Here is a 25253-nt window from a genome sequence, read left to right on the forward strand (position 1 = left end):
TTTGTTACAGAGTAATTGTTTTATTCAGCAAATAATAAACTATCCCTTCGACTATTTTTACCTTCATTCATAAAAGATCTTCTTTCGTTTTCGACCCGCATGGCCATGGACTTTCTCTTTATTTAAAAAATGTCGCTGTTAACAAAAGTTTTGTTTTACCCTACTTTAGGTTACAATGTTTTAATGACCTATGTCTCAAGCAGACGGTGGTATGATCGAATCGATGAAACCGTCCTTCTTGGTGCACTTCCTTTACGAAGTTGGAATAAAATAGTAAGTTGAAATATATTATTAATGTATCTTATTTATTTATTTTACATATTTATCTTATTAGGAAAAGCATCGGTTTACGACCTTTACCCGTTTATATACATGTACATCAAGTCAAAAGTAATTAGCTTAAGAATTAGTTGTGAATAGACAGAAACGGGCAAACAGAAAGAAACAGGCAGAATCCGATTTATTTATATTTTTTCAGCTTCGCTGGAAGCTCACTAGTAGGATTTGTCTGTTCATCATTAATTTACAACAAAATAATAAAACTGCTGACGCCTATGCTTGTTAGCAATGACTGGAGGAAAGGGTACCAGCAGTGGCAAGTACTACACCGTAAATATATTTATGTACAGTGCACTTTCCTCATGCATGTACATTAGAAACAAAATTCAAATTAACTGAGTTTTTGGATATTAAATATTTTGATTTTAAGGCATTCAGGGACATCTTATCGCATACATAATATAGTCTACAAAAGGTTTATACACAAACTCGAACAACTTACGAGATTGTACCAAATTAAAAACAATAAAGTACAAAAACATAAATCTGTTAGGTAGCACAATTATAATAGATTATATGTTGATTAGTTTGAAAGGTACATGTATGATTTGTAACAGAGAGAACCAGAAAATTGGTAAATGTAGATTCATATCTGCAGATTTAGATTAGATAGAATATGTTTTAAGATTTTGGTAAAATCATGCATAGCTAGTTTTGCATTTGAAAAACGTAGTTAAACGACAGTTTTCATCAGAAATGCACAATTTTCTGTGAAACTTTTCACAATTTCATTTACAATTTCATACTTTTTTTTCGTAGACCATAGATACATTCCTTAATCTGATTTTAAATAAAAAATCAGATTTTTTATATATTCTTAAGCTAATAGTATACATGTATCTAACAGTTGCAAACCATAATTTAATCTTGGTTGGCAATAAACTATGATTGAAAAAAATATAAATCATTGTACAACTCTTAAAACCTTTATTTATATTTTGAAGAACGATCATTGGGTCATGTTCGTTTTGGTTGGAGAGTATGAAAAATTTAATAATGACAATTATTATTAGCCATAGATTGTGACCATAAAGTCACCAACTGAATGAATGATTATTGAAATGCCTAAGAAGAAGAAGAAGAAGAAAAAAACCCAAGGAATAAGCATCCACTTTATTTTCTCTAAAGAATTGCTACCAGTATTAACTGAATTTCGAACTTCTTGTAACCGTGTATCTGAAATAGATATATTTTATAAATAATATATTGAGGAGAATTCAAAGACTTTGAATTCTCCTCTATATATTATTAATAAAGAATCCAAATGATGGTACCTTTTTTCGACAGTTAGTTGAAGAAGAGAATGTTCGTGGAATCGTTTCCTTGACAGAAGATTTTGAAACGGAGGGAATTACAAATTCAACGGAGGTAAGTACGGCGCTTTTGTTCACGAAAAAAATGTTACAAGAGTTATCGAACTTTGTTTAATAACCGGATCTTCGATCATACTGAGCTAATTTAGAAATCATTGCAGAATATATATATATATATATATATATATATATATATATATATATATATATATATATATATATACTTTGATTTAGTTATGTTATTAGTATGTGCGTACATTAAAATTTTCTCTGCAGTTCAGGGATACAATGAACAAATAATTAATTGAATTATTTTTATCGTTTGGTTTAGTACCTTCAGTTATATCATTATTATGCAAAAACCACGATAATGTTAACTTGCAAGTTAGTCTTAGTTTAACTCTTCATTATAATTAGGTTTTTAAAGCACACCACCCATAAGGTTAGTTTAAAACTTTCATACTTTTGTATGAGCCTCTTTTGATTTTGTCTAGAAATAAAAAAGTTTAAACATTCATTAAACATTCATTCCACCTAGGAATGGACATCTTTGGGCGTGGAACAGCTGAAGTTACCAACCCCTGACTTTATTGCATCTCCCTCTCCAGAATTCATAGACAAAGGAGTGGCTTTTATATTGAATCACAGACGACAACAAAACAGCGTGTATGTTCATTGTAAAGCGGGACGCACGCGCAGTGCAACAATCGTGGCCTGTTACTTAATGAAGGCAAGTAAACTAGTACAAGTAGTTCAGCATATGATTTATAGTCGCGTAAGTATTGACTGGTTCGTTCAATGCATATATTATCACAGGGTTTAGTTACAAATAAGCAACAATTATGATATAATGAAATTTAGCAAAATAGGGATATTTCAGCACTTCTAATAATTACGAGAAGGAAAAACATATCTTAGTCCGTTATATATTGTAAGATCTCTCATCATCAAATAACAGGATCTGGTATTATTATTATATAAGCAACAATCAAGGCGTAAATGTTACTTAATGAGATTTTATAAATGGATGGGCTACCGCAGATCTGAACTTGATTTAATTGATCTAAAAATTGGGGGAGGTGGTTAAGTTGGCTTCAAATATTTTCCCTGGACATGTAATTTATTATAAAAAACGTTGCCAAAGAAACCCAACTAAAATTGGGGAGGGGTTGGGTCCTGCATACCCCTGTACCCCCCCCCCCCCCTCTATTTCTCAACCGCATGGTATATAACATCGAAATCTTATATTATGCATGTAAGTTCATTTTTTACTATAGTTTGTCCCAACTTATTGTTCCGTCACCTTTTTTAAACAAAATTTCTTCATTGACACTTATCTATTTTTACCCCGAGATACACATTTTTTTTACACAGATTTATAATGGGAAATTTTTACATATTTTGTTCATCCAAAAGTACTTGGGACACCTCGCACACTTTTTTTACGATATCATCTGGATTATTTTTAGCCTATTTTTGAAACATGACAAGCTAGAGAGGGCGGTTCAAAGGAGAAATCATGGGATTTTTTAAATATAATATTCAATGAACATCGTCTAAACCCTGAGGTACACTGTATTTATAAATAGAAAATGTGCTGCATAAATATCTAGGGACAGAGTATAGATCAATAATAGCTTAAGGGTTTAGGGTTTGCAAGCTTTTGATATCGTTATATCATTTCACCTTTCGCTTGTCGTCAGATTATCACTTCAAGCTCACGGATACCAGCACACAAGGCTGAGTTCGTTTTTTTGTAGTATTCGTAAAGGTCAGATTCGGGCGTTGGTATTCATCAATGACGGATTATCGAGCGGTATTGTAGCGTGATTATTTACAGTTGACTCGTAGTTACCTCATCCTTTATTCAAAGATGGAAAACGGAAATTTAAAGAAAGAAATCGATATTACATATATACAAAAGATCTAGTGCATTCCATTTTATGCAAAGGTCTATATCCCTGTGTTGGCGAGGTCGTACTCTTCATGAAGACGCGATCTTTTCCCAATTAATTAAGGAAAATAAATCCAAACTGGAAAGAATTAAAAAGCGTAAAAAATGGGTTTTTAGCTCACTGAGACGAAGTCGGGGGGAGTTTATGCTATACCCCCGGCGTCGGTGTCCGGACCTCCGGACCTGGTTAAATTAAGTTTTTGTTTCATGTCCTTTACCTAAGTTATTACTTATCTTATCTTCATCAAACTTGCATGGATGGTGCATCTCGACCCACTAATAGACTTGAAAGACTTGGATGCTGAATCTGGGCCCTGAATTGCAGATGCTGGAGGAGGTTAAGGTATTTGGAGCAGGTTAAAGTTTTGGTGAAGGCGCCCTTTGATAGCAATTTCTAAGTTAATACTGGTCCTAACTTCCCCAAACTTGCATGGATGGTGCGTCTTATGATACTGATGCACCAGATAGGCTTGAAAGCTGAATCTGAGCCAAAGGTTTCGGATGCTGGAGGTTGTTAAGGTTTTTAGAGCTGGTTAAAGTTTTCGGTGAAGGTGCCCTCTGATGATATAATCTAAATTACTATTCCTAACTTCAACAAACTTGCATGGATGGTGCGTCTTATGATACTGATGCACCTGACAGGCATGGATGCTGAATCTGAGCCATGGGTTTCGGATGCTGAGGGGGTGAAGGTTTTAAGAGCTGGTTAAAGTTTTTTTGTATCAGGTTCCCTCTGATGATTATATATATATATTTGGTATTACTAGTCATAACTTCACCTCACTTGCATGGATGATGCATGTTATGAAACTGATACACCTGACACACAGGGACCAAGCCCGTTTTAACATTAATTTCAATGTAACCATAAATAAAGAAAGGGGTCGAACTCTGACCCAGATAAAAAACTACCAGCTCGCTTCAAAAGCCTAATAAATCAATCATTTTTTACAACACTTGCAATATGCGTGTATTTTTCAGAAAAATAATGTCTAAGATACACTCATGCCGAATTTCAAGTTGATGGGTCTTAAAATAGCGGAGATATACGTCATTATTCTCTCGAACTCGCCAGTTTATTTTTACTCGGACATTTACCGGTCCAGGGCTCACGATGGGATTTTGCCTCTGACAACAGCAGTATTGCAACAAGTCGAGAAACATTCACACTAATCTTTTAAAATCTCACATCAAATGCACGCTACTTACATCCTTAAATTCCGATAAAATTCCGTAAATACTCTCCAAACTGAACTTTTATTCTGCAGCCACATCAACTTCTGACAGGGCCAGCCATTTTGACGTCTTCGAGAAAGACTGATTCTGATTGGACCATCAGGAATATTAACCAATGAAATTGTGTTTATCATTTTCTATCACAATGGCCGGTCTGGTCAGAAGTTTGAATTTGAGCCATAGGTTTCGAATGATGGATGAGGTTTTGTGTTTTGAAACAGGCCGTATGTTTAATAAATAATCGAACTATTTTCTGACTAGCATAGTGTATTTAACAATAATATAAATGGATCGCAGAGGTAGCTTCAGATGCAGAGCCTGATCTCCATTATCAAGGATGCTAAAAAATATATCTAAGTAAATACTGTTCCTAACTCCACCAAACTTGCAAGGATGGTGCGTCTTATGATACTGATGCACATGACAGGCTTGAATGCTGAATCTGAGCCTTAGGTTTTGGATGCTGGTGAAGTTTATTTTATTGAGGCGTCACATGTTCCATAGATCATAGCTTGCATAGTGTATTAAAATATTAATAATACAAATGAATCGCAGAGGTAGCTTCAGATGCAGAGCCTGATCGTTGCTTAAAAAAATTCCTACCTCACTCAAACCTGCTTGATAGATGTGTTTGTTGTTAAATGATATAACATGATTCCTATGATATTGTATTGTATGATATAAAATGATACACTAATTGTTTAAAATGAAACAATATTATAACATGTATTATATTTCATAAAGTTATATGATACGATATGATATTGTATCAATTTTTTGTTCATTATGATATGATATTGTATTATGATATTGTTATGTATAGTATTGTATATTATGATACAATATAGTATAATATGATATTGTATTATGTATTATTTTATCACATGATATTGTTACATATGATATTGCAATATTTAATAAAATCACATAATATTGTATCATATGATATAATGTTGTATCAAATTATGTTTATCATATGATACAATATCATGTTATGTATCACATATGATACAATATCATATCATACAATATCATACTTTATTATACGATATAATATCGTATGTTACAATACTATGATGTTTAATGTGATATAGTATTGTATCATATAATACTATATTGTATCAAAAATTGTATTATGTGATCAAATACAGTAATGTATAACACGACACAATATCATAACATTTGGTACAATATCATATTGCATCATATTATTTATTACAGTATTATATTGTATTATATGATATAAATTATATGAATTAAACTTTATAAATCGATGCAATATCATTTGTTATATCATTATAATGATAAACATTGTTTTTTATAATACCGTATGAAATTAACAAAAAATTATTATACAGTATGGAACGCCTCAACTGCCTCATGTAGGTAATCTTCATAATATGATGATACTTCAACATTACATGATGGTACTTCAACATTACATACTGATATTTCAACATTACATGATGGTACTTTAACATTACATGCTGATACTTCAACATTACATGATGGTACTTTAACATTACATGCTGATACTTCAACATTACGTGATGGTACTTTAACATTACATGATGGTACTTTAACATTACGTGCTGATACTTTAACATTACATGCTGATACTTCAACATTACATGATGGTACTTTAACATTACATGCTGATACTTCAACATTACGTGATGGTACTTTAACATTACATGATGGTACTTTAACATTTCGTGCTGATACTTCAACATTACATGCTGATACTTCATTATATGATGATACCTCACTATGCGGTGGTTCTAAAAATAGGGAAGTTTTAACATTGGGCTGTTGTGTTTCAGAGATTGATCATATAGGACTAAGGTCCACTGAGACTAGTTTGGATCATGTCAAAAAGCTGGAACTACAAATAATAAAAAACAGGATTCTGCTTGAAAATATATATTATTGAAAAACTGTAGATACTCAAATTATGAAAACCACTGGCAAACAATTTGTGAGAAATTACAACAAGTTTTATAACATATGTGATTGCTTAAACTATTCTCTCTTTTTTTTAATGATATTGACTTGTGAACAAATATTTTGATACATGTACCCCCTTTTCTATTGTATTTTTTTTATCTTCTATATCTCCCTTTTTCTCTTTTCATTTACTGCTATTTTTTTTATCTATATATTTTTTTTGCAAGAAAACACGTTTTCACACTACAAGGATAATCTATTTCCTTTAGATTAATAAGATATTACAATATGTAGAATCTTGAAATGTATGAAATATGTCTGAAATATGTGTGTATGTGGATTTATGTGTAAACAAAAATAAAAAAAATAAATAAAAAAAATAGCTTGAACTGAAGAAGTACACAATACACTACAGCTCATGAGAGAGGATCTCTACTGAATAAAAATATTGTCGAAACATACGATTTGTTTTGGTGCAATGTATTTAGGCAAACGACAACCACACATGCAACTTATAAGATCATGCAAAGGATAAAGCATTGCATTGCTGTTGAATCTGATTTTAGCAGTAACTGTACTGTTGAAAAAATCAGTGCTTTCATTGCCCATTCTTTCACGTGGATCTCCAGGAAGAACCCATTAATCCCCATAAGTCCAATCTACATGTAACATGAATGACAGAAGTATTTGTTTAGGTGCTTTTTTAAAAAAAAAAACAGCTGTTCGTTCTGACTAAGCGCCAAAAGATTGGGTTCTGAATGCACTTTTTTAGGCCAAAATTCCTTGAAGGACTCTTGGTACCCCTGATTTTTATGCGCTGAACCTCAATGAACTCACAATGCAGCCATTCTTTAAAATTTAAAATGACCCATTTAAAAGACAACACTTAATCAAATAGTAGCATTTGTTCAGTATCTAGATCTAAACAAGTTTTAGTGGACCTTAGTCCAATCTGATCAATCTCTGAAACAGAAACAGCCCAGTGTTAAAAACTTTACAGGCATCCACGTGTTCCGAGTTTTAGCGTATTTCGTTCCCTAGGCGACGCTTCCCTAACCCTATTTTTAGAACTACCGCATAGTGAAGTTACCATCATATAATGAAGTATCAGCATGTAATGTTGAAGTATCAGCATGTAATGTTTTTAAAGTACCATCATGTTATGTTAAAGTATCAGCATGTAATGTTGAAGTATCAGCACGTAATGTTAAAGTACCATCATGTAATGTTAAAGTATCAGCATGTAATGTTGAAGTATCAGCATGTAATGTTAAAGTACCATCATGTAATGTTAAAGTATCAGCATGTAATGTTGAAGTATCAGCACGTAATGTTAAAGAACCATCATGTAATGTCAAAGTATCAGCATGTAATATTGAAGTATCATCATATTATGAAGATTATCTACATAAGGCAGTTGAGGCGTTCCATAATACAGTTTTTAAACATATGATATACGATAATGTGTCAAAATAGTTTCCAATAAACTCTAAGATCATTAACTATGATTTTCGTATAATGTGATAAAGGTGGTCTGATCCCTCATAAAGGTAATGCCTCATCTCGGGGAGCTTTGTAATCTGTGATTACCTATGTTTGTCAAATAAAAACACAACCTGTGTTTAATACAACCAGGGTCTTTAGATGACGTGCGACAGTTTCACACAAAAGACATTTCAAAAGTTTAAGAAGGGGAGCACCTGAATTTGAATTGCGATTTTTAAATCGTATAAATTCTTTAAGTACATGTATAACATTTATTTTCTTGGTAGTGGTGCACGTATGTCTATTCATTGACTGATACATAAAACTTAAGCATGAGTAATTTTGTCTTAGTACATGACAAATAATGCGATTATGTCCAAATCGTCACTTAAAGATTTGTGCTTAAAATTAGGGTGGATTCCGAAGATAAAATGTCACTCGAAGGGAAAGTGACAATTTGACCCCTCCCACCCAATCCCCCAACTTAATGGTATTGATTGCATGTGTAGAAAGATAACCTTAAAAATCACATGGTACATGTAGATAAGATCAAAAGTATGGGAAAGGGCTGGTAAATAACCAATGAAAAGCCAAATAGAGTCATCAGTCAAATAAATTTTGAGATTGCCTATGGCTCATTTATTTGGTAAGATATATTAGTTGTACATATTTTGATTTGAAATGTCTCAACATTTCTCATGAGTAATCAGGGCCTTTTGCCGATCGCATGCTCAGAAATTTTGGTAATTTTAAAAACCAATCATAGAATTAAATCAGATGTATTTACCACTACGCTCCTGACATTCCTTGACAAAAAACTTGCCACCTCCCTTCCCCAATAAAATTAACCAATACCTAATACAAAACAAAAAGCTTCCCCACTTAGAACTACAGTATGGACGACTTATCTTTTTTTTTTAAAGAACAGTCAAAGTTGGAAAGTCAGTGCTGAAAAATTACCTGTCAAAGCGTTTTTGTAACAAAGTAGGTTTATTCATGCTTGAGAAATGCAACGTATTTTGCATTTAAACCATTTTAAAATAGTTGACACATTAAGTGTCAAAATGTCAGTAATTATTGTGTTGGACCTGGTGTGCAAATTGTCCATTTAATTAGAGTATTTTTATACATTTTAAATTCCAAAGATGCTTGCAAATAATGCAGTTACAGCAAATGAGGTGGCAAGATTATTGCAAAGACAAACCAATTATCATTTATACCATGAGAAAACAAATGTATGAACGTGAAAAAGTACATGCGGTTGAATTCCTGTAATGTACATACAATAGTATGACTAAACTGATACTTATACCTGAATAGACACCCATAAAGTAATATCTTTATAACAAACTGCTGATTAATGTGAAATAAAACCCCAGAGAATTAAAAGTCCAAAGGCAAGGCATACGAAAAACCCAGGCTTGGCCTTGACGAAGTATTGACTTGGTCTGGCCTCAGATTGGCTTGCAATTTTGTCCAGTCCCAAAATGAATTGTTTTTGATTTTAAAAATGATTTAAATTGATTCTTGTCCAAGAAACATGAAACAGTAAACTAAATGACATGTTTACTGTCTTATAAGTATATTTGAAAAATCCCGTCGATAGTTTATGTCTAGATCATTGATTGATTGAATTTTGATCATTATTGATCCTGTGTGAAGTTCTTTTCAAATATGAACACATACGAAGCGGTCATTGAATGAACAGCATTTCTGAAATCTAATAGTATTAAAAAGAAATAACTTCAATGTTTGAACCAAAATTCGTTAATAGTATAGAACGTTGTTTTTTTTATTGTTAGAATGTTAACCAGAATGAAGGTCACGTGATTGTGCCAGAAGTAAATAAAATAAGATTGTCTTCATTATTGGAAAAAAGTCAGTGCTTTGAGGTTTCCTACTATACAAAGCCAATATATCAATCTTACTCTTACTACATAAGGAATTACATGTATTTATGATCAATGCTGAATAAAGTTATCAGATGGAGCAGCGATTCAGTCATTTAGAGTCAAGGAAGTAGTTATTAGCAGTGCAGATTGATGATAAATCTGACCTCAATTTAGCAGTTGATTAATGAGGAGGCTGATATTAAAATTAAAGGCCTGCTAGGAGAGAAAACCGATAAGTGTTTGAAAATGAAATAAGCCCACTTACAACTATTCAAAGTACAATACTCAAGGAAACAGATTCAATTTCATGAATCAGCATAAACACAGTTTTATTCACCGATTTAATAAATTGTAATAATAAAAAAATTGAAGTTATATTAAGTATTATTAATTCTTCATTTGCAGCTCAGTTCAGTTCTTTGTGTATGCATATGCTTGGGAGTCGTAACACTGCATATTAATTTAGAATTAGTAATTTTTCATGCCAAGATAAATGAATACACTGAACCAAAGTTCGAAGTGTGCACCCAACATAATGTATTTACTGTATGTAATAAACACGTTTGTTTGTCTTGTTTCACCAAGAAAGTTTCAAGCGTGATTTTTTTTTCATCTTTAATTTCCGTGAAGTTGCAGTCAGCTCGTAGGATGCCACTCGGTTTTCTGCTAGAAATACCACACAATTTTCACAAACGTATCTTGTATTTGATTTGAATTGTAAACTGTAAATTGTAATATATTGTATTGCCAACTCCATGTTAATTCAATTTTTTGTATGTAAATTTAAGAAAAATCCCCCCCCCCTCATTGCTACGTGCCTGGTTTAGAAATCTTTGATTTAAAAGTTTTAATGTAACACTTGCCGTCGGGGTTAATGATTTCTACTTTACTTTCAAGTAGTTAACAACGTTGCATTGATCTTGAAATCTGGTTGCGACCCGAGACCCTGATCGCTGATAAATATTACAAACACTTCTGGTTGGTTGAATTTCTCTCAGAGCTTTTGGATTCTTTAGGTTGCCGGTGGATATGACGTTACTTTTATAGAAGAGAAAACTTATATTAGAATAACGTTTCTTTCGGTTTGGTTGATATTAAAAAACAATGTCGAGAACAAAATCAACAGCAAATATAAAGTGAGCACAATCTGTCGTAGGAACAATGCAGACACTGTAACAACGCACTTTGAAAAATTACTCACTTTGACAATTTTTTAAAATGGGTTTACTTGATCTAAATTTTAACGCACTTTGAACAATTTTTCAAAGTGCGTTGATTTGGTCCTAAATTCAACGCACTTTGAAAATAACGCACTTTGAAAATTTTTTCAAAGTGGGTAAAGTAGGTCCCTTTAACAAACTTAAAAAACTTTTTTAAAGTGCGTTGATTTGGTCCTAAATTTAACGCACTTTGAAATTTTTTTTCAAAGTGCGTAATTTTTTCAAAGTGCGTTGCCACAAGGCATTGTTTTTCTTTTAAAACCAACACAAAAGACTAATGGCCTTAAAATTTTTTAGATAGAATACAAATCATATTAAGCACGCGCAGAAAAATAGTTGCTTAAGTTTGGACTGAAACAAACTAAAATTTAATCAGGAGATTTACTATTCATAATTATTGTGATAGAATTATCACTGAGATCAAGCCGTTTAGTTTGATGTGGCATGATTAAAAAAAAAATCAATGAGATTCCGTTAAAAAAAAACTTGTATACTATTAACTAAAAAATTGTTTGAGTCCAAAAATATTTAGAGGCGAAATTTATAATTTGGCACTAATATGGGACCATGTCAAAATTAAGACCAGAGGTAAGGTCATGTCAATATTGAGGGAAAGCCGGCCCATGGATTATAATGTGCTTAAAGGCAGGCCTTAGGGTCAGACGACACGTTCCTCAAGCATCTTCTTTGTATGTCCTCGAGTTCTAATAAAAATAATCCGGATTTTCACCGAAATTGGTTTCAAAACTTATATTTGCAAGAAATCTTGTCAAAGTAGTAGTAAATCAGTAACAAATTTTATAAAAAGTTATATATAAATTGTGGAACGTGTCATCTGACCTTAAGGTTATGTCCAAATACCAAAGTAAAACGACATCATTTATTATTAAAAAAAAAAATAAAACGCAATAACATACCGTAATTTGTCATCATGATATCAGATGACAGGTGCATTTGCGGTATTTGGAGAATCAACCTTTGAAATGCTTAATTGTTATTTTATATTTATTAATTATTTATATTTAAGATCTACGATTGCTACCAAACGTATTTTGAATATGTATTATTATAAAGTTTTGAAGTACTTGGTTGTGTGTTTGTCTGTTTTTGAAAAAAAAAATCGAAAACGGCACCAAGTTCGATACCGACATTGTTTTGATAAAAATGTCGGAATGAAAAAAATTAGACGGATGCTTTTTGCGCTTTCTTCAATTGTTACATCGTCCAAAAATCACAAAATTCGTTCATGTATAGGAACTTATTCAAAATGTCTGCCGGAATCTGATATGGTGCTAGCTGGAAGACCTATAACCGCGACCTCTCATATATAATTCTAATAGCTCTGAAGACGGTGCCACTCTATGAAATCAACCAATCCCAACCAATATCACAATAAAAAAGAATTGAAGGTCGAAGATATTTTCAAAGCACACAAATCATTCTATTTTTAGAACCAAATTAAATTTTTTCGGTTTGAATCGCACGGTTCTTGGAATCCATGAACATTTGTCTTTAATTTAGTATATATGAATGTCGTATGACGTCTATAATGGTTATTTCAACGTGTCATCATTTAAATTTTATTTTACTGACGTTAAGGAGGCTTAGTGGTCAACAGATTCACCATCAGATCTGCGTTTAATAACTTTGACACATGGTACTTTTGGCCATTTAGTAAAGAAAAAATCCAAGTATTGTAAATTTTAATTTGGTTTTTTCTATATCTTTATATAGAGCTCATCTTCACAAGGAGGTAAATAAAGCCTAGAAATCCATTCAGCTTACTTAGCTTTTAGGAGAAATTCAAACTAACAACCGCGTGAATAATGAAAGATTTGAAAATTACATATTCTTTTAAGAGTTAACTTAACGGGACATTGTGTCGGTTAATTGCAATGCTCAGTGGTTTTCTAAATAGTCTATGATGTTCTATCCAGGCATCTAATTCATCATTTCCAAATGAAAAAGAATTTATATAAGACTTAGTACTAAATAGTGTCTGATGAGTAGATATTATTACCATTTTATTACTGTACAATTTGTACTTGTAAAAAATGAAGCCTTTCTTTTACTAACGAGTCATAAAATAGTTTTGATGCAAACGTCAGGTTAATGTTTTTTATGAAAATTCCATTTTTGGTTAACAAATCTATATAAAGTTTATGAAAGTACGTATATAAAACAAAACCAGCAAAAAATCAAAATAAAAAAATATAGCGGCCTCGATTTTTTACCTTGCACCTGCAAAGAATAAAATTGTATACATTGTATTGTATTTGGTAAGCCATTTGCTCTAGAATTCCAATATCTATATTTGTCTTTTACTTTATACCAACACACGCAGTAGTTATTTGTTTATGACGTAAATGTAATCTCAGTATGGCTTTGGTAACTAAAACACAAATGAAAAAAAAAGCTGAAAAAAGACGGCAGAGCATAGCTCAGCAAACTGTGAATAAAGTACATATAGTATGGTTATTAAGCTTGAACAGTGTATAATGTATACCAATTATTTTAATAAACTGTATCTGAAGTATTCATGCTTAAACAGTTTTTTTTTTATTTTAGCTCACCTTAAGAAGGTTTTTTTTTTTACATGTAGGTAGCCTGAATCATCTTTAGCGATCCGTTTTTGTCCATCGTCGTGCATTAACATTAAAATATTTTCAGTTTCTTCTCTGAAACTGCTAGGGTTGTCTTGACCAAATTTGATGTATAGCATTTAAAGGGACGGGAAAAGATAAATTGTGAAATACATGACCCCCACCACAGGGCTCATACATGTATTTTAGGTAAAAACTGTAAAAATCGGTTCTAATTTTAAAAATCTTCTTTTCTACTGGACAATTAGCAGAGAAGCTTACCTAAATTGTAAAATTCATGGTCCCTGGGTCAGGTGTTCAGACTCCAGGGAGGGGTCAATATGGCCATATATTGAAATTGTATTGAATCGTAGAAAATTCTCTTTTATGCTCCCTCATATTTTGGGAAAAACTTAATGTATGATTATGATGACCTTGAAACTTTCTACTTTAACTATAAAAATGTGTCTAATAGAGACACCATCAATGTCTTAGTATTTTCATCATCAGGTTAGGAACTTGTTTAGAAGCATTATCAGGTAGTATAGATTCAAGTCTGTTCAAATGGGGGGGGGGGGGTTCTATAGGTATATATATAGAAAATCTTTAAAAATCTTCTTATTTTAAAAGCTTTTAGGCTAGAAATGCTCCAATTTGTGTGGAAGCATCCTCGGGTATTGAAGATTCAAGTTTGTTCAAATCATGGACCCCGGAGGGTATGTTGGAACCATCATGGGGTCAAGTTGTAAATAAGAACCTTGTCCATACCTTCATGATACCTTCCTAATTAAAAATCATGCTGAACTGAAGAGAGGCGGAAAGTATTCTATTTGCACATGCAGACATGTTCACGTCATTAAGTCAGTTTATTCTTAAAAACGAATTATAAATCCCAGGTGTCTCAAATAGGAATGTCCTGCGTCCACCGAATTCAAATTCGAACTATTCATACACTTTTCGTGGCCTAAAAAGTGCCAATAAGGAAATGTCAGAGCGTGCGAGTCCTCCTTAATGATAAATCGATCTTAGCCTACTATTTTTTGTTCTTGCTATTTTAATATCTAAAAGAGGTCAACGTGTCTGTTGTGCATAATAACATTTGATGGATCCTTAAATTTTACCATTGGAGATCGTATAAATACCTTTCATCTATATGTTTTATATAGAGTAAAATGTTTTTGTTTTAAATTTCCTTGTCTTTTTTTTAAATATTAATTTTTGGGAAAAGGTTCAAGCTTAATTAACAACATCATACTATCATTCAGAGTAAAGACTTTGCGCAAATGAAAAAAAAATGCTTTAAAAAATTCGAGTTGTTTTACAAAATGTAAAATATATACGCCACTACATTAGAACAAGTATATTGAGACAATATGTATGACCTTATTATCAAATTACCGATAAATTTGTTTCCCAAAGCCTTGACACTGCAATTAATCAAGGTAGAATTTGTGTTTGAGACGTATACTGAATTCCAAATCATACGGTTTCATTTGCTGAGCACTTAACGTAATTACGGTAAATTTCATTTTACAAATACCCATCTGACTAGAAATCTTCATTATGAGGACTGCCCTTTTTCACAAGAAAAGCAAGTATGTGTAATAAATCCTTTTATCTCACCTGAGCTAAAAGCTCAAGTGAGCTTTTCTGATCACTTTTTGTCCGTCGTCCGTCCGTCCGTCTGTCTGTCTGAATTTTTTTTACATTTTCGACTTCTTCTCCAGAACAACTGGGCCAATTACAACCAAACTTACCACAAGGAATCGTTAGGTTAATGAGATTCAATTTTGTGAAAATGAAGGGCCACGCTCTCTTTCAAGGGGAGATAATTAGGATTTATTGAAAATTTGTTGATATTTTTCAGAAATCTTCTTCTCAAAAACCATTTGGCTAGAAAACATTTGGCCAGAAGTGTAAATTAAAGTTTGTTCAAATCATGATCCCCGGGGGTAAGGTGGGGCCCCAATGTGGGTCAAAATTTTTACATGAATATATAGAGTTAATCTTTATAAAATCTTCTTCTCAAAAACCAATCAGCCAGGAAAGCTGAAACTTGTGTGGAAGCATCCTTGTGTAGTGTAGATACAACTTTTTGAAAATCATGACCCCAAAGGGTAGGGTGGGGCCACAATGGGGGTCGACCTTTTACATAAAAATATAGTGTTAATCTTTAAAATCTTCTCAGAAACTTATCAGCCAGGAAAGCTGAAACTTGCGAGGAAGCATCCTCAGGTAGGGTAGATTCAAGTTTATTCAAATTATGATCCCCAGGAGTAGGATGGGGTCACAACGTTGTGAAGGGGGGGTTTTAATATTTAAAGAGATATTACATTATATGGTTTATTGTTGTCATAACATAATTTTGATCATGCGCCATGCCCTCAATTTAGCAGAATTAGACTCTAAATAATTCTTAGAAATAAAGGCAAATATTAATATTTTTGATTTTAAATTGTTTGAAACTATTGCTAAATTATGTCTATCAAATTGAGTAATGATATGACGTTCAGAAAAATGGGTATGGCAAAATTGATTGACCCTCATATTAGTGAAACGAAATGCTAAGGACATAAATTTTTGATCATGTTAACTAACTACTTTCTCTTCGGACACTGACTTTGCTATGACAGTAAAATATCAAGTATAATTGTGCGCCGCCGTTTTAGGGAACGATAAGAACGATCATTTTGTGATACACTATCACTACACTGCATTTAAACTAAGTAACCCTCTGTTGTAGAAATAATGATTTGAGAGAACGTTTCTGAGCTGGTAACATAAAAAGCACAGGAATTAAAAGAAACTCGTGATATCTGATAATGCGTTTTAACCTTGAGCTTCTATTGATAACTACTTCTTACTAAATATGGGAGCACAAGTTCAGTTATGTAATTTTTATTTTTTGATTTGTGATTAATTTATATTTGGCATGCGGTTTAAACTAGTATAGAATTAAAACCCGTTTTACTTATTGACGTAACTGGTTCAGAAGGAAGCAATTTATAATGTAGATGATGTGCCTTTTACAAGGGTCTAATGTCTGACTAGTCATTGTGCACAGCCTTAGTTTTATGCAATCGTTTTTTTTATAGAAGAAGCGTCTGACGATGAAGTATGACACATTTTACAAAAAATTGTCTGATGTTCATATTATGAAACCAATTCATTATTTTGCGTCATGAATTATATTTAAATATTTTCAGCACGCCGATTCTGTGGAAATAACAAATGCAGATTGTTTTCAGCTTACCTGAGCTGAAAGCTGAAAGCTGGGGGGGGGGGGGGGGTATGGTTCGGCCTCAATGGGGTGTAAAAATTTCCATAGGAATATATTGCGTAAATCTTTAAAATCTTCTTCTCAAAAACCAATTGGCCAGATAAGCTGTAACTTGTATGAAAGCATTCTTAGGTAGTGTAGATTCAAGTTTGTTCAACCCATGATGCCAAGGGGGACGGTGGGGCCACAATGGGGTATCGAATTTTTAAATAGAAATATATAGAGAAAATCCTTTAAAAATTTTCTTCTGAAGACCAGTTGGCCAGAAAAGCTGTAATTTGTATGGAAGCATCCTAAAGTAGTGTATATTCAAGTTTGTTCAAACCATGATCCCCGGGGGGGACGATGGGGCCACAATGGGGGATTGAATTTTTACATAAAATATATAGAGAAAATCTTATCCTCAAAAACCAGTTGGCCAGGAAAGCTGAAACTTATGTGGAAGCATTCTTAGGTAGTTTTGATTCAAGTTTGTTCAAACCATTATCCCCAGGGGTACGATGGGACCACAATGGGAGATAGAATTCTAACATAGAAATATATAGAGAAAATCTTTTTCTCGAAAACCAGTTGGCAAGAACTTGAGTGGAAGCATCTTCAGGTAGTGTAGATTCAAAGTTGTGAAAATCATGACCCTTGGGGGTAGGGTGAAGCCACAATGGGGGGGGGGGGGAGGTCGAATGTTTACATAGGTATATAATTATAGAGATTTTTTAAAAAAAAATCTTCATCTAAAAAACCAGTGTCGATTCAAGTTTGGTCAAACCATGATTCCCGGGGGTATGGTTTGGCCACCATGGAGTCGACTTTTTACATAGGAATGTAAAGAGTATCTTATTTTTAAAAATCAATTAAGTAACTATTACTTGAGTGAAAGCATCCTCTGGTTGTGTAATTTATATATAGAAAAAATCTTTGAAAAGCAAATAAAAAGGATGGGACTAAAATTGGTTGGGGGGAGGTGGCCAAATTTTTACATAGGAAATAAATTCGATCATTCTCAAAAATATATAGTATATAGTATTACTACATGTAATATGCAAGCATACTGCTATTTGTTGATTCTCAGTTGTTTTGACTATGGCCCTGGATAATTCTTGGGCCCCACAAGGGGTTCAAAGTTTGATGTAGGTTTAATATTAATATGAACAGTTGTTTAAGGTCTTTTTGAGAATGGCAATGCTCAATATTTGATATAACCATGAAATCATCTAGTTACAAAAGAGGCTCAACAAAAGAAAATCTGTAGAAAATTTTGAAATTTTTTTAATACAGGATCTGTTTTACTCATTCATTTACTAATATTTTGGATATGACTTCATGTAGCTGATCTTATTATGTCGTATGTTGCTCAGGTGAGCGATGTGGCCCATGGGCCTCTTGTTTCCAGTTGTGATGCACTACTGCCAAAATAAGAACGTGCTATGAATATAATTTTAATAGCAAACTGCAGTCGTACACTACATGTGACATTGAAAACAACCCTTTCCTTTAACCCAGAATGTAATCAATCATAGTCATGCAATAGATTTCTTTTCTTGGACGCTTTTTAGCAAGAGTTAACATCCCGTCGCCGGCCATGCTGAAGGTCACTATACCAAGATTTCTTCATTCATCAACCAATTTCTTTTGATAAACTTTTAATACTTGCCATTTTGATGTCGATAGCAGTGTTTTATTAACTAAAATACTTTGTAGAAGCATATTTTTTGATTTGATATTTTTGGTATTCTCCCGTACATAACTACTAAACTCGTTTGAAATTGGTTGGTCAAATAAGAAGATTCGCCGGCATGACTTTCCAGGTGGCGACTAGGGAAAATACCAGGAGGAAAAATATGTCATTGTAATATTGTATATTGTAGTTAAGTGATAATTTGACTCTTTATTTTTTTGCACATTCCAAGTTATAATATCACTTTCATACATCAACTGCAAATGTAAATAGTCGTGAATCTGACTTCTTTTTCTAGGTGAACAACTGGGATCCCAAAGAAGCAGTTGCATTCATTGAGTCGAAAAGACCGCATATATGGCTACGAGAAAAACAACTAGACTCAATAAATCTATATTACGACACACTGAAGCACAGAAAATCACATAGAGGATAACGGAACATAATTGAATTTGGCAAAACATATTAAAATTATATATTATTTTCCGTGTATATTCATGAAGTCTGTTGATGGTGTTTCACTCTGGATTGTTTAGCTTATATTAGTGCATGCTAACCCAAAAGACTGAAATTAGAAACGGACTCAATAAGATTTTGATGTTTTACAGTGAAGTTGTCACTCTTCTGGAAGACCAAAGAAATAATAAAATCTGAAATCTAGATATATTGATCAAAATATGATTGTTTTTTAGCCAAGCCTATCAGTGTTTAAATATCGAACAACAACAGCTTTGTATGTAGGATTTGTCGATAACTAAGTAATTTTGCTTTTTCTCAAAGCGATGGGTCATACTACAAGTAAAATTGTCATTGTATTACAAACGTAAAATGTTAGTTTACCTTTGCATAAAATGACTTTCATTTAAACAATGATTATTATTGACATTGAACTTGAATATTGATGCATGTTTTTGTTTGCAGCTTGATACAATAAAATGTTTATCAAATATTAACTAACAAAATTTCTATTTTATACCTTTCAAAAGAACAGAACAGGTAAATTCAACATTCACTATGTTAGTCGGGGAGGAATAGTCCGTTTAATGTTCCTTTATAAGATTTTCATTTGAAGATTTATTTTTCCATGAGTCGAAGTCATCAAGAAAGCCGTCTTTTGTAAATGATAAAGAAGTTTGTTATATAAGGAATAAAAATGGAACCATTTTAGTCTTTGTTAACCAGGCCCCAGGCTCAAGAAGCAAATTTAATTAGACTTAAGTCAAAAATTGTACAGTTTTGTAATGCCTCATAATTATAAACGGTGACAAAATTGAAGTGTCATGATATAAAGTTGTTAATTACAAATTTCCATCGCCATTATATAATAAACACTGAGATTCTGACAGACTTTAATTTTGACTTAATCTAAAATTACTTCATGATACTGGGGTCTGATCTTTTTTAGTAGATATTTTGTACGCAGTGATGTGGTTAAAGTCAAACTTTTGTTTAACATTTAAGTAATATGATTACTCAGTTTCTCTGCATTCACTTCTCGTCGAGGTTGAGTAATAAATCGGGCTTCTTTGAGGAAAAGGCCGTAACATATGATGCACATGAACTATACTCTTGACTGAGGACGAAAATACACCGGACAAAACGCAAAATGGACCCTCATTTAGAGCGTTAACGATTATCAATCTATGGAAAAATGTAATGGATATGTGTGTACTTACTACTTGATTTTGCAATTTGTTACCTACTCTATCCTTTCAAATCTTTTAAACTTTTAATGATTCGGTCGGGTTTTTTGTTTTTGTTTTGTGATTAAAAATTGTTAAAATAAATATCTGATGATATATAACTTGCAGTTACTTTCTACATTATTCGAAACTTGCAGTTCCTAAATGATAGTCGGTGTCTTTATTTGCAGTACGAGAAAATTTAGATTGTCACTTTTTCATTTGTCTGAAATTAAACTCCTATAAAATATGCATCATTAAAATGTCAAATGATATCATGCATATGAAAAATTATTAAACTATGTCTTGTCAATTTGATATTGTTTTATATCTGTATAAGTTTGAACATAGAGCCATTTTTTAAATATTTATATAAGAAAGACTATATATGATATTAGATTGACTTGAAGAAATTTTTTTGGTTGAATCTTTACTTTGTTTCATGAATTCTAATGTCTCATTGGCGCTTATAAATTAAATGTAAAATGACATCTGCAGGTTCATAAATACGATTTGTATACTCTTGGATATATGATAATGAAACTTTACCTCACCATATTTGTCGTTGAAAAGTATATTGATTTTCCATAACTTTTTTGAAATGCAGCTAAAGTCCACACATATGAAGACCACCATTTTTGTAGTATTATAACGAACACTGAATTATATGGAGGTATTACATAAGAACTCAACGTCAGATGGAGTGCTCTGCAAGTGTAACTTGCTAAATGCTATCTTTAAAAATTGTCGATCGTCTACAACAAAATACCCGAATTTCTTTTAAATGTGTCGAGACATTTTCTAATTAATGTGATTTCTAAGTAAAATACTCACTTTGATTTAAGCTTCAACGAGCTTTAGAAATAAAAATATTCATTAGAACATTATTTCAAAGGTTGATAGGTTTTTACGTTTAGTGTCATTAAATTTTGATAATAACTTATATTATGGAAGGTTATAAGTTGAGAACTGTTTTCGCAATTTTTAAAAGTATTGCAAGGCATTTCCAAAACATATAAATAATATAGAATCTTTCCAAGACTATAATGAGGTGATAATTTTGGTTAATTGTAATCAAATCGAAGAAATCCCAAAGGGGTGTTTGGTAGTTTTAATCACGCCCAGCTCATATTTAGTACAAGTATTTCATATTATTTAAAAATATTCCTTATTTCTTATACATGTATTTATATAGTTTACAGAAACTGTACTATTAAATATTTGATTATCTGAGTTATTTTGATTTTGTATGATTATGCAAACGTCATGAAAACCTGTATTCGAGTATACGTTACAAATTTAAATCTTATTTATACTAAAAAATAATTCTGATTCAATTATTGTTTTTGGAATTTTGGACTTTCTTTGAACTTTGAACTTTTGCATTTTATTGAATAAAGTAATAAATAATGAAATCACTGCAAATAATATTTTAAAAATATTAGGTAATAAGGGCGCAATGTGTAAATGTGGCAATAACTAAGATATTTGATTTCATTAATCACTGAAGAGGAATTGGTGGGTTTGGCCCTTTCAAGATAGAAGTTTAGCTATTAAATACAGCAATTCACGTTTAGCTAGCACAACTCTTCTTTCACCGCTGCACAGTAATTAGAGACAGTTTGTAGGAATTCATATGTAGATGTGTATATATTAAAAATTAATACTCTATTTCCATGCATTATTTTTCTTGGACATTTGGTTCTTTTAAAAATAAAATCCTGAACAATATTGAATACGGTACCGAATCAATTTGTCAGGACAAATCCTCTTAAATCCTTAGTGGAAATTCATTTAACCTTGCTGTTGTTATGCAATGTAAATCTATATTTGTGCTAATTTTTAGGAAGTTTTGGAAGTTTTAGCATGATAATTTTTTGGGAAATCAAGATATTATGTGCATTTATGCAAACCCTGCCATTAATGGTATGTAACATTGTTAAAGTAATTGAGAACGTGAAGTATGTGTATTTGCTCACATTTTCTTTCATTTAAAAACGATTAAACTTTAACTTCTCTTTTTTCTTAGTCTTGAAAACACAATACTAAATTATCCATGGAAGCAGGAATATAGAATGATAACCATATGCCAAAAGATGATAGAAAAATGAAATTAATGATAAGTTTCATTACTTGTTGTGATGATTTGTAATCCAGATTATCCTACATACCAGTGTACTACTGTTAACAAACGATGTAAAGAATACCATAACATTGATAAAATTGTGTATATTTATTTTTGAAAAAACATCCTAATTATGGAGAGGGAATTTTCCTGGTAAGCAAATCTCCAAATCCTAATTTTATTTATATCCTGCTCATATTAAATCATAATCATTCTTTAACTTCTTTGTCCATACACTTTAATCTATTACAGATTATGAGAATAAATTCATTGTCATGCTCATTTATTTGTATGTATGGTAAAAAGCACCAGCATCCCTGCCACTGATTGGTAAACGTTTGAGTTGAATGACTTTGGAAAGAACCCAACAAATTATTCCTAATGCAAATTTTAAGTATAGTTTTTAAGTATTGTTACCACATATATGCAACATACATGAATAGTGCCATGGACTCAAGATATACTGATCACATAGGATTAAAATTTCATTGTACTTTTTTAATTTTTGCATCATTACGCATGAAGATCTTATTTAAGTTAATGTTAAAGTGAACTGTTCTTCCCAAAAATTCACAAGTGAATATAAACCCCCCAAAACCTTAAACCTATAATAAAGTCATTTTACTTGAAAACAAAACCCACATAAGAATAACTTGGTCTTTAATAATTCAAAAATAAAAATTCACATTTTAAAATTTGTTTCAATGTATTTTAGATATATGTACCTAACCTAGATAACAGTACATTATTATATGGACCGTACGCTGTATACAATTTTATCAGATGTCCTTGAAGTAATCTTAACCATTTAAAATTTGGAAAAAGTAAGGTCATCTTGTTGTATGTAAATTATCTCTCTTAGGCTGAAAAGTCTTTTACTTTTTTTGTAGGTCAATAAAAATATTAATATACTTAAGGCTTTGTGAATTAACATGAATATTACTTGAACCATGAAAATGATGTCATTTCCAAAGACACCAATACCGTACCATCTTGTTTTAAATGAAATCATGGAATAAATTTTGTTTTCAGAAATTCTGAATGTAATTAATTTTACTGACAGTATCATAAAATCTTCATGATGATTAAGGGAAAACTCAGAAACACAGTTTATACAGATGTGTTTTGGATTTTGTTTTATTTTCAGGAATGTTGTGATAAAGATCTTAGCCTGAAGTAATCAATTATTTATAAATATAAGTTCAGTCAATTGACGTTTTATTCAATATCGACATGTAAAGGCCTCAAGGTTAAAAAATCAATTCTGTTTTGATAATAGTTATTGTAAGAGAGTATCTTACTAAGAATTAAATTCAAGAAAATGATATAAAAATGAAGATATATAAGGAAGTGTGTCCGTTTTTGGCCATTACAGACGTTGTATTCTACATCTGATTCTATGCATGTTATTGTAATATATGCACTTAGCAAATGAAGATTTGAATACTGTGTTACGTGATGGGACTTTCACCAAGAATTTTTTTAACTGTCACGACGAATTTGATTTTTTTAAAAAAGAAACGCACATCAAACAAACTTATGTAATGTAAATAATGCACTGGTAAAACACAAAAGATTATTTTAAAGATTTAAAGAAGCTTCTAAAAATCTTTAAAGAAAACTCAATGATGACTTTTATTCTTTTCATCTGATTTTTATTTCAATTTCAATATTTGCCACCAAAACTAGTTTCGCTTTTTTGTGCAATTTTCTTTTGTTTATGATCCGTTGACCTAATTAGATTACATAAAGCATTTGTTATAAATACTTTTGTTGAAGCCTTTACACTCAGAATAAGAAGATCAAATTGAATATTTTAAAAATGCCCTCAATGATAACATTTTCAGTGATTTTTTAATTGAACTTTCAACAGCATTTATTATATTATATTTCCAAAGAAGTGGGGATAAACTTGAACGCAACAACGATATTAAAAGTAATCAGTAAAAATCAATAAAATGTCTTCCTAAATCATGTGATACCGAGACACAGTGACATACTTATTTCCAATTAAATATTAATGTAATTCGAGATTTAGCACTCTATAAATTACATGCTATCGCAAAAATGGAACCAGTCTGGCATCTAATCTCTTTTTATTCATTACATTCAGCCACAAGAAATTCTATAAAATGAAATAGGAACTATTTGAATACAAAGTAGTCTTAGAGTGACATGGACCAATTAATAGTATGAGACTCATCAGAAAATGAATTTTATATTTTACAGATCACAACTTTTCAATTTTTATGATTGGAAAACCAAAAACTGAAATAAACAAAAAAAAATACTGTATGCTTCAGTTATAGTAATTCTAACGTCATCAAAGTCATCACTATCACAAACAGAAATTGAAATTGACATAATAACGACAACAAACCTCCTTTTCCACGTAAAAAATTCCCTGATAGTTTTTCTTGCATGTTTTAGTAAGAAAGTTAAAGAGACGCAAAATTCTTTATAAAAAACTGCCAATCAAACCAGATGATCTAGTTCCACAGTTTATTGCATAATTATCATAAA

The 25253-nt window shown here is 31.7% G+C and overlaps 1 protein-coding gene across 1 annotated transcript; it reads left to right on the forward strand.

Annotated features, from left to right (window-relative positions):
• Positions 1 to 87: 87 nt before the first annotated feature.
• On the forward strand, positions 88 to 20727 carry LOC128155387 (phosphatidylglycerophosphatase and protein-tyrosine phosphatase 1-like). The gene is made up of 4 exons (XM_052817077.1): positions 88 to 273; positions 1627 to 1707; positions 2191 to 2382; positions 19222 to 20727. Exons 1-4 carry the CDS (start codon positions 130 to 132, stop codon positions 19357 to 19359), a joined length of 555 nt encoding a protein of 184 aa, XP_052673037.1. The 5' UTR covers positions 88 to 129; the 3' UTR covers positions 19360 to 20727.
• The last annotated feature ends 4526 nt before the right edge of the window (positions 20728 to 25253 follow it).

This window comes from Crassostrea angulata, chromosome 7 (assembly GCF_025612915.1).
Source record: "Crassostrea angulata isolate pt1a10 chromosome 7, ASM2561291v2, whole genome shotgun sequence".
NCBI classification, from domain to species: domain Eukaryota; kingdom Metazoa; phylum Mollusca; class Bivalvia; order Ostreida; family Ostreidae; genus Magallana; species Magallana angulata.

Bases quoted from the DNA above. Each gene is read 5' to 3' on its own strand.
- LOC128155387 (XM_052817077.1), top strand. From the start codon at position 130: ATGTCGCTGTTAACAAAAGTTTTGTTTTACCCTACTTTAGGTTACAAT. The intron at 274-1,626 runs GTAAGTTGAAAT...TTTTTTCGACAG, and splicing joins TACGAAGTTGGAATAAAATA to TTAGTTGAAGAAGAGAATGT. The intron at 1,708-2,190 runs GTAAGTACGGCG...CATTCCACCTAG, and splicing joins GAATTACAAATTCAACGGAG to GAATGGACATCTTTGGGCGT.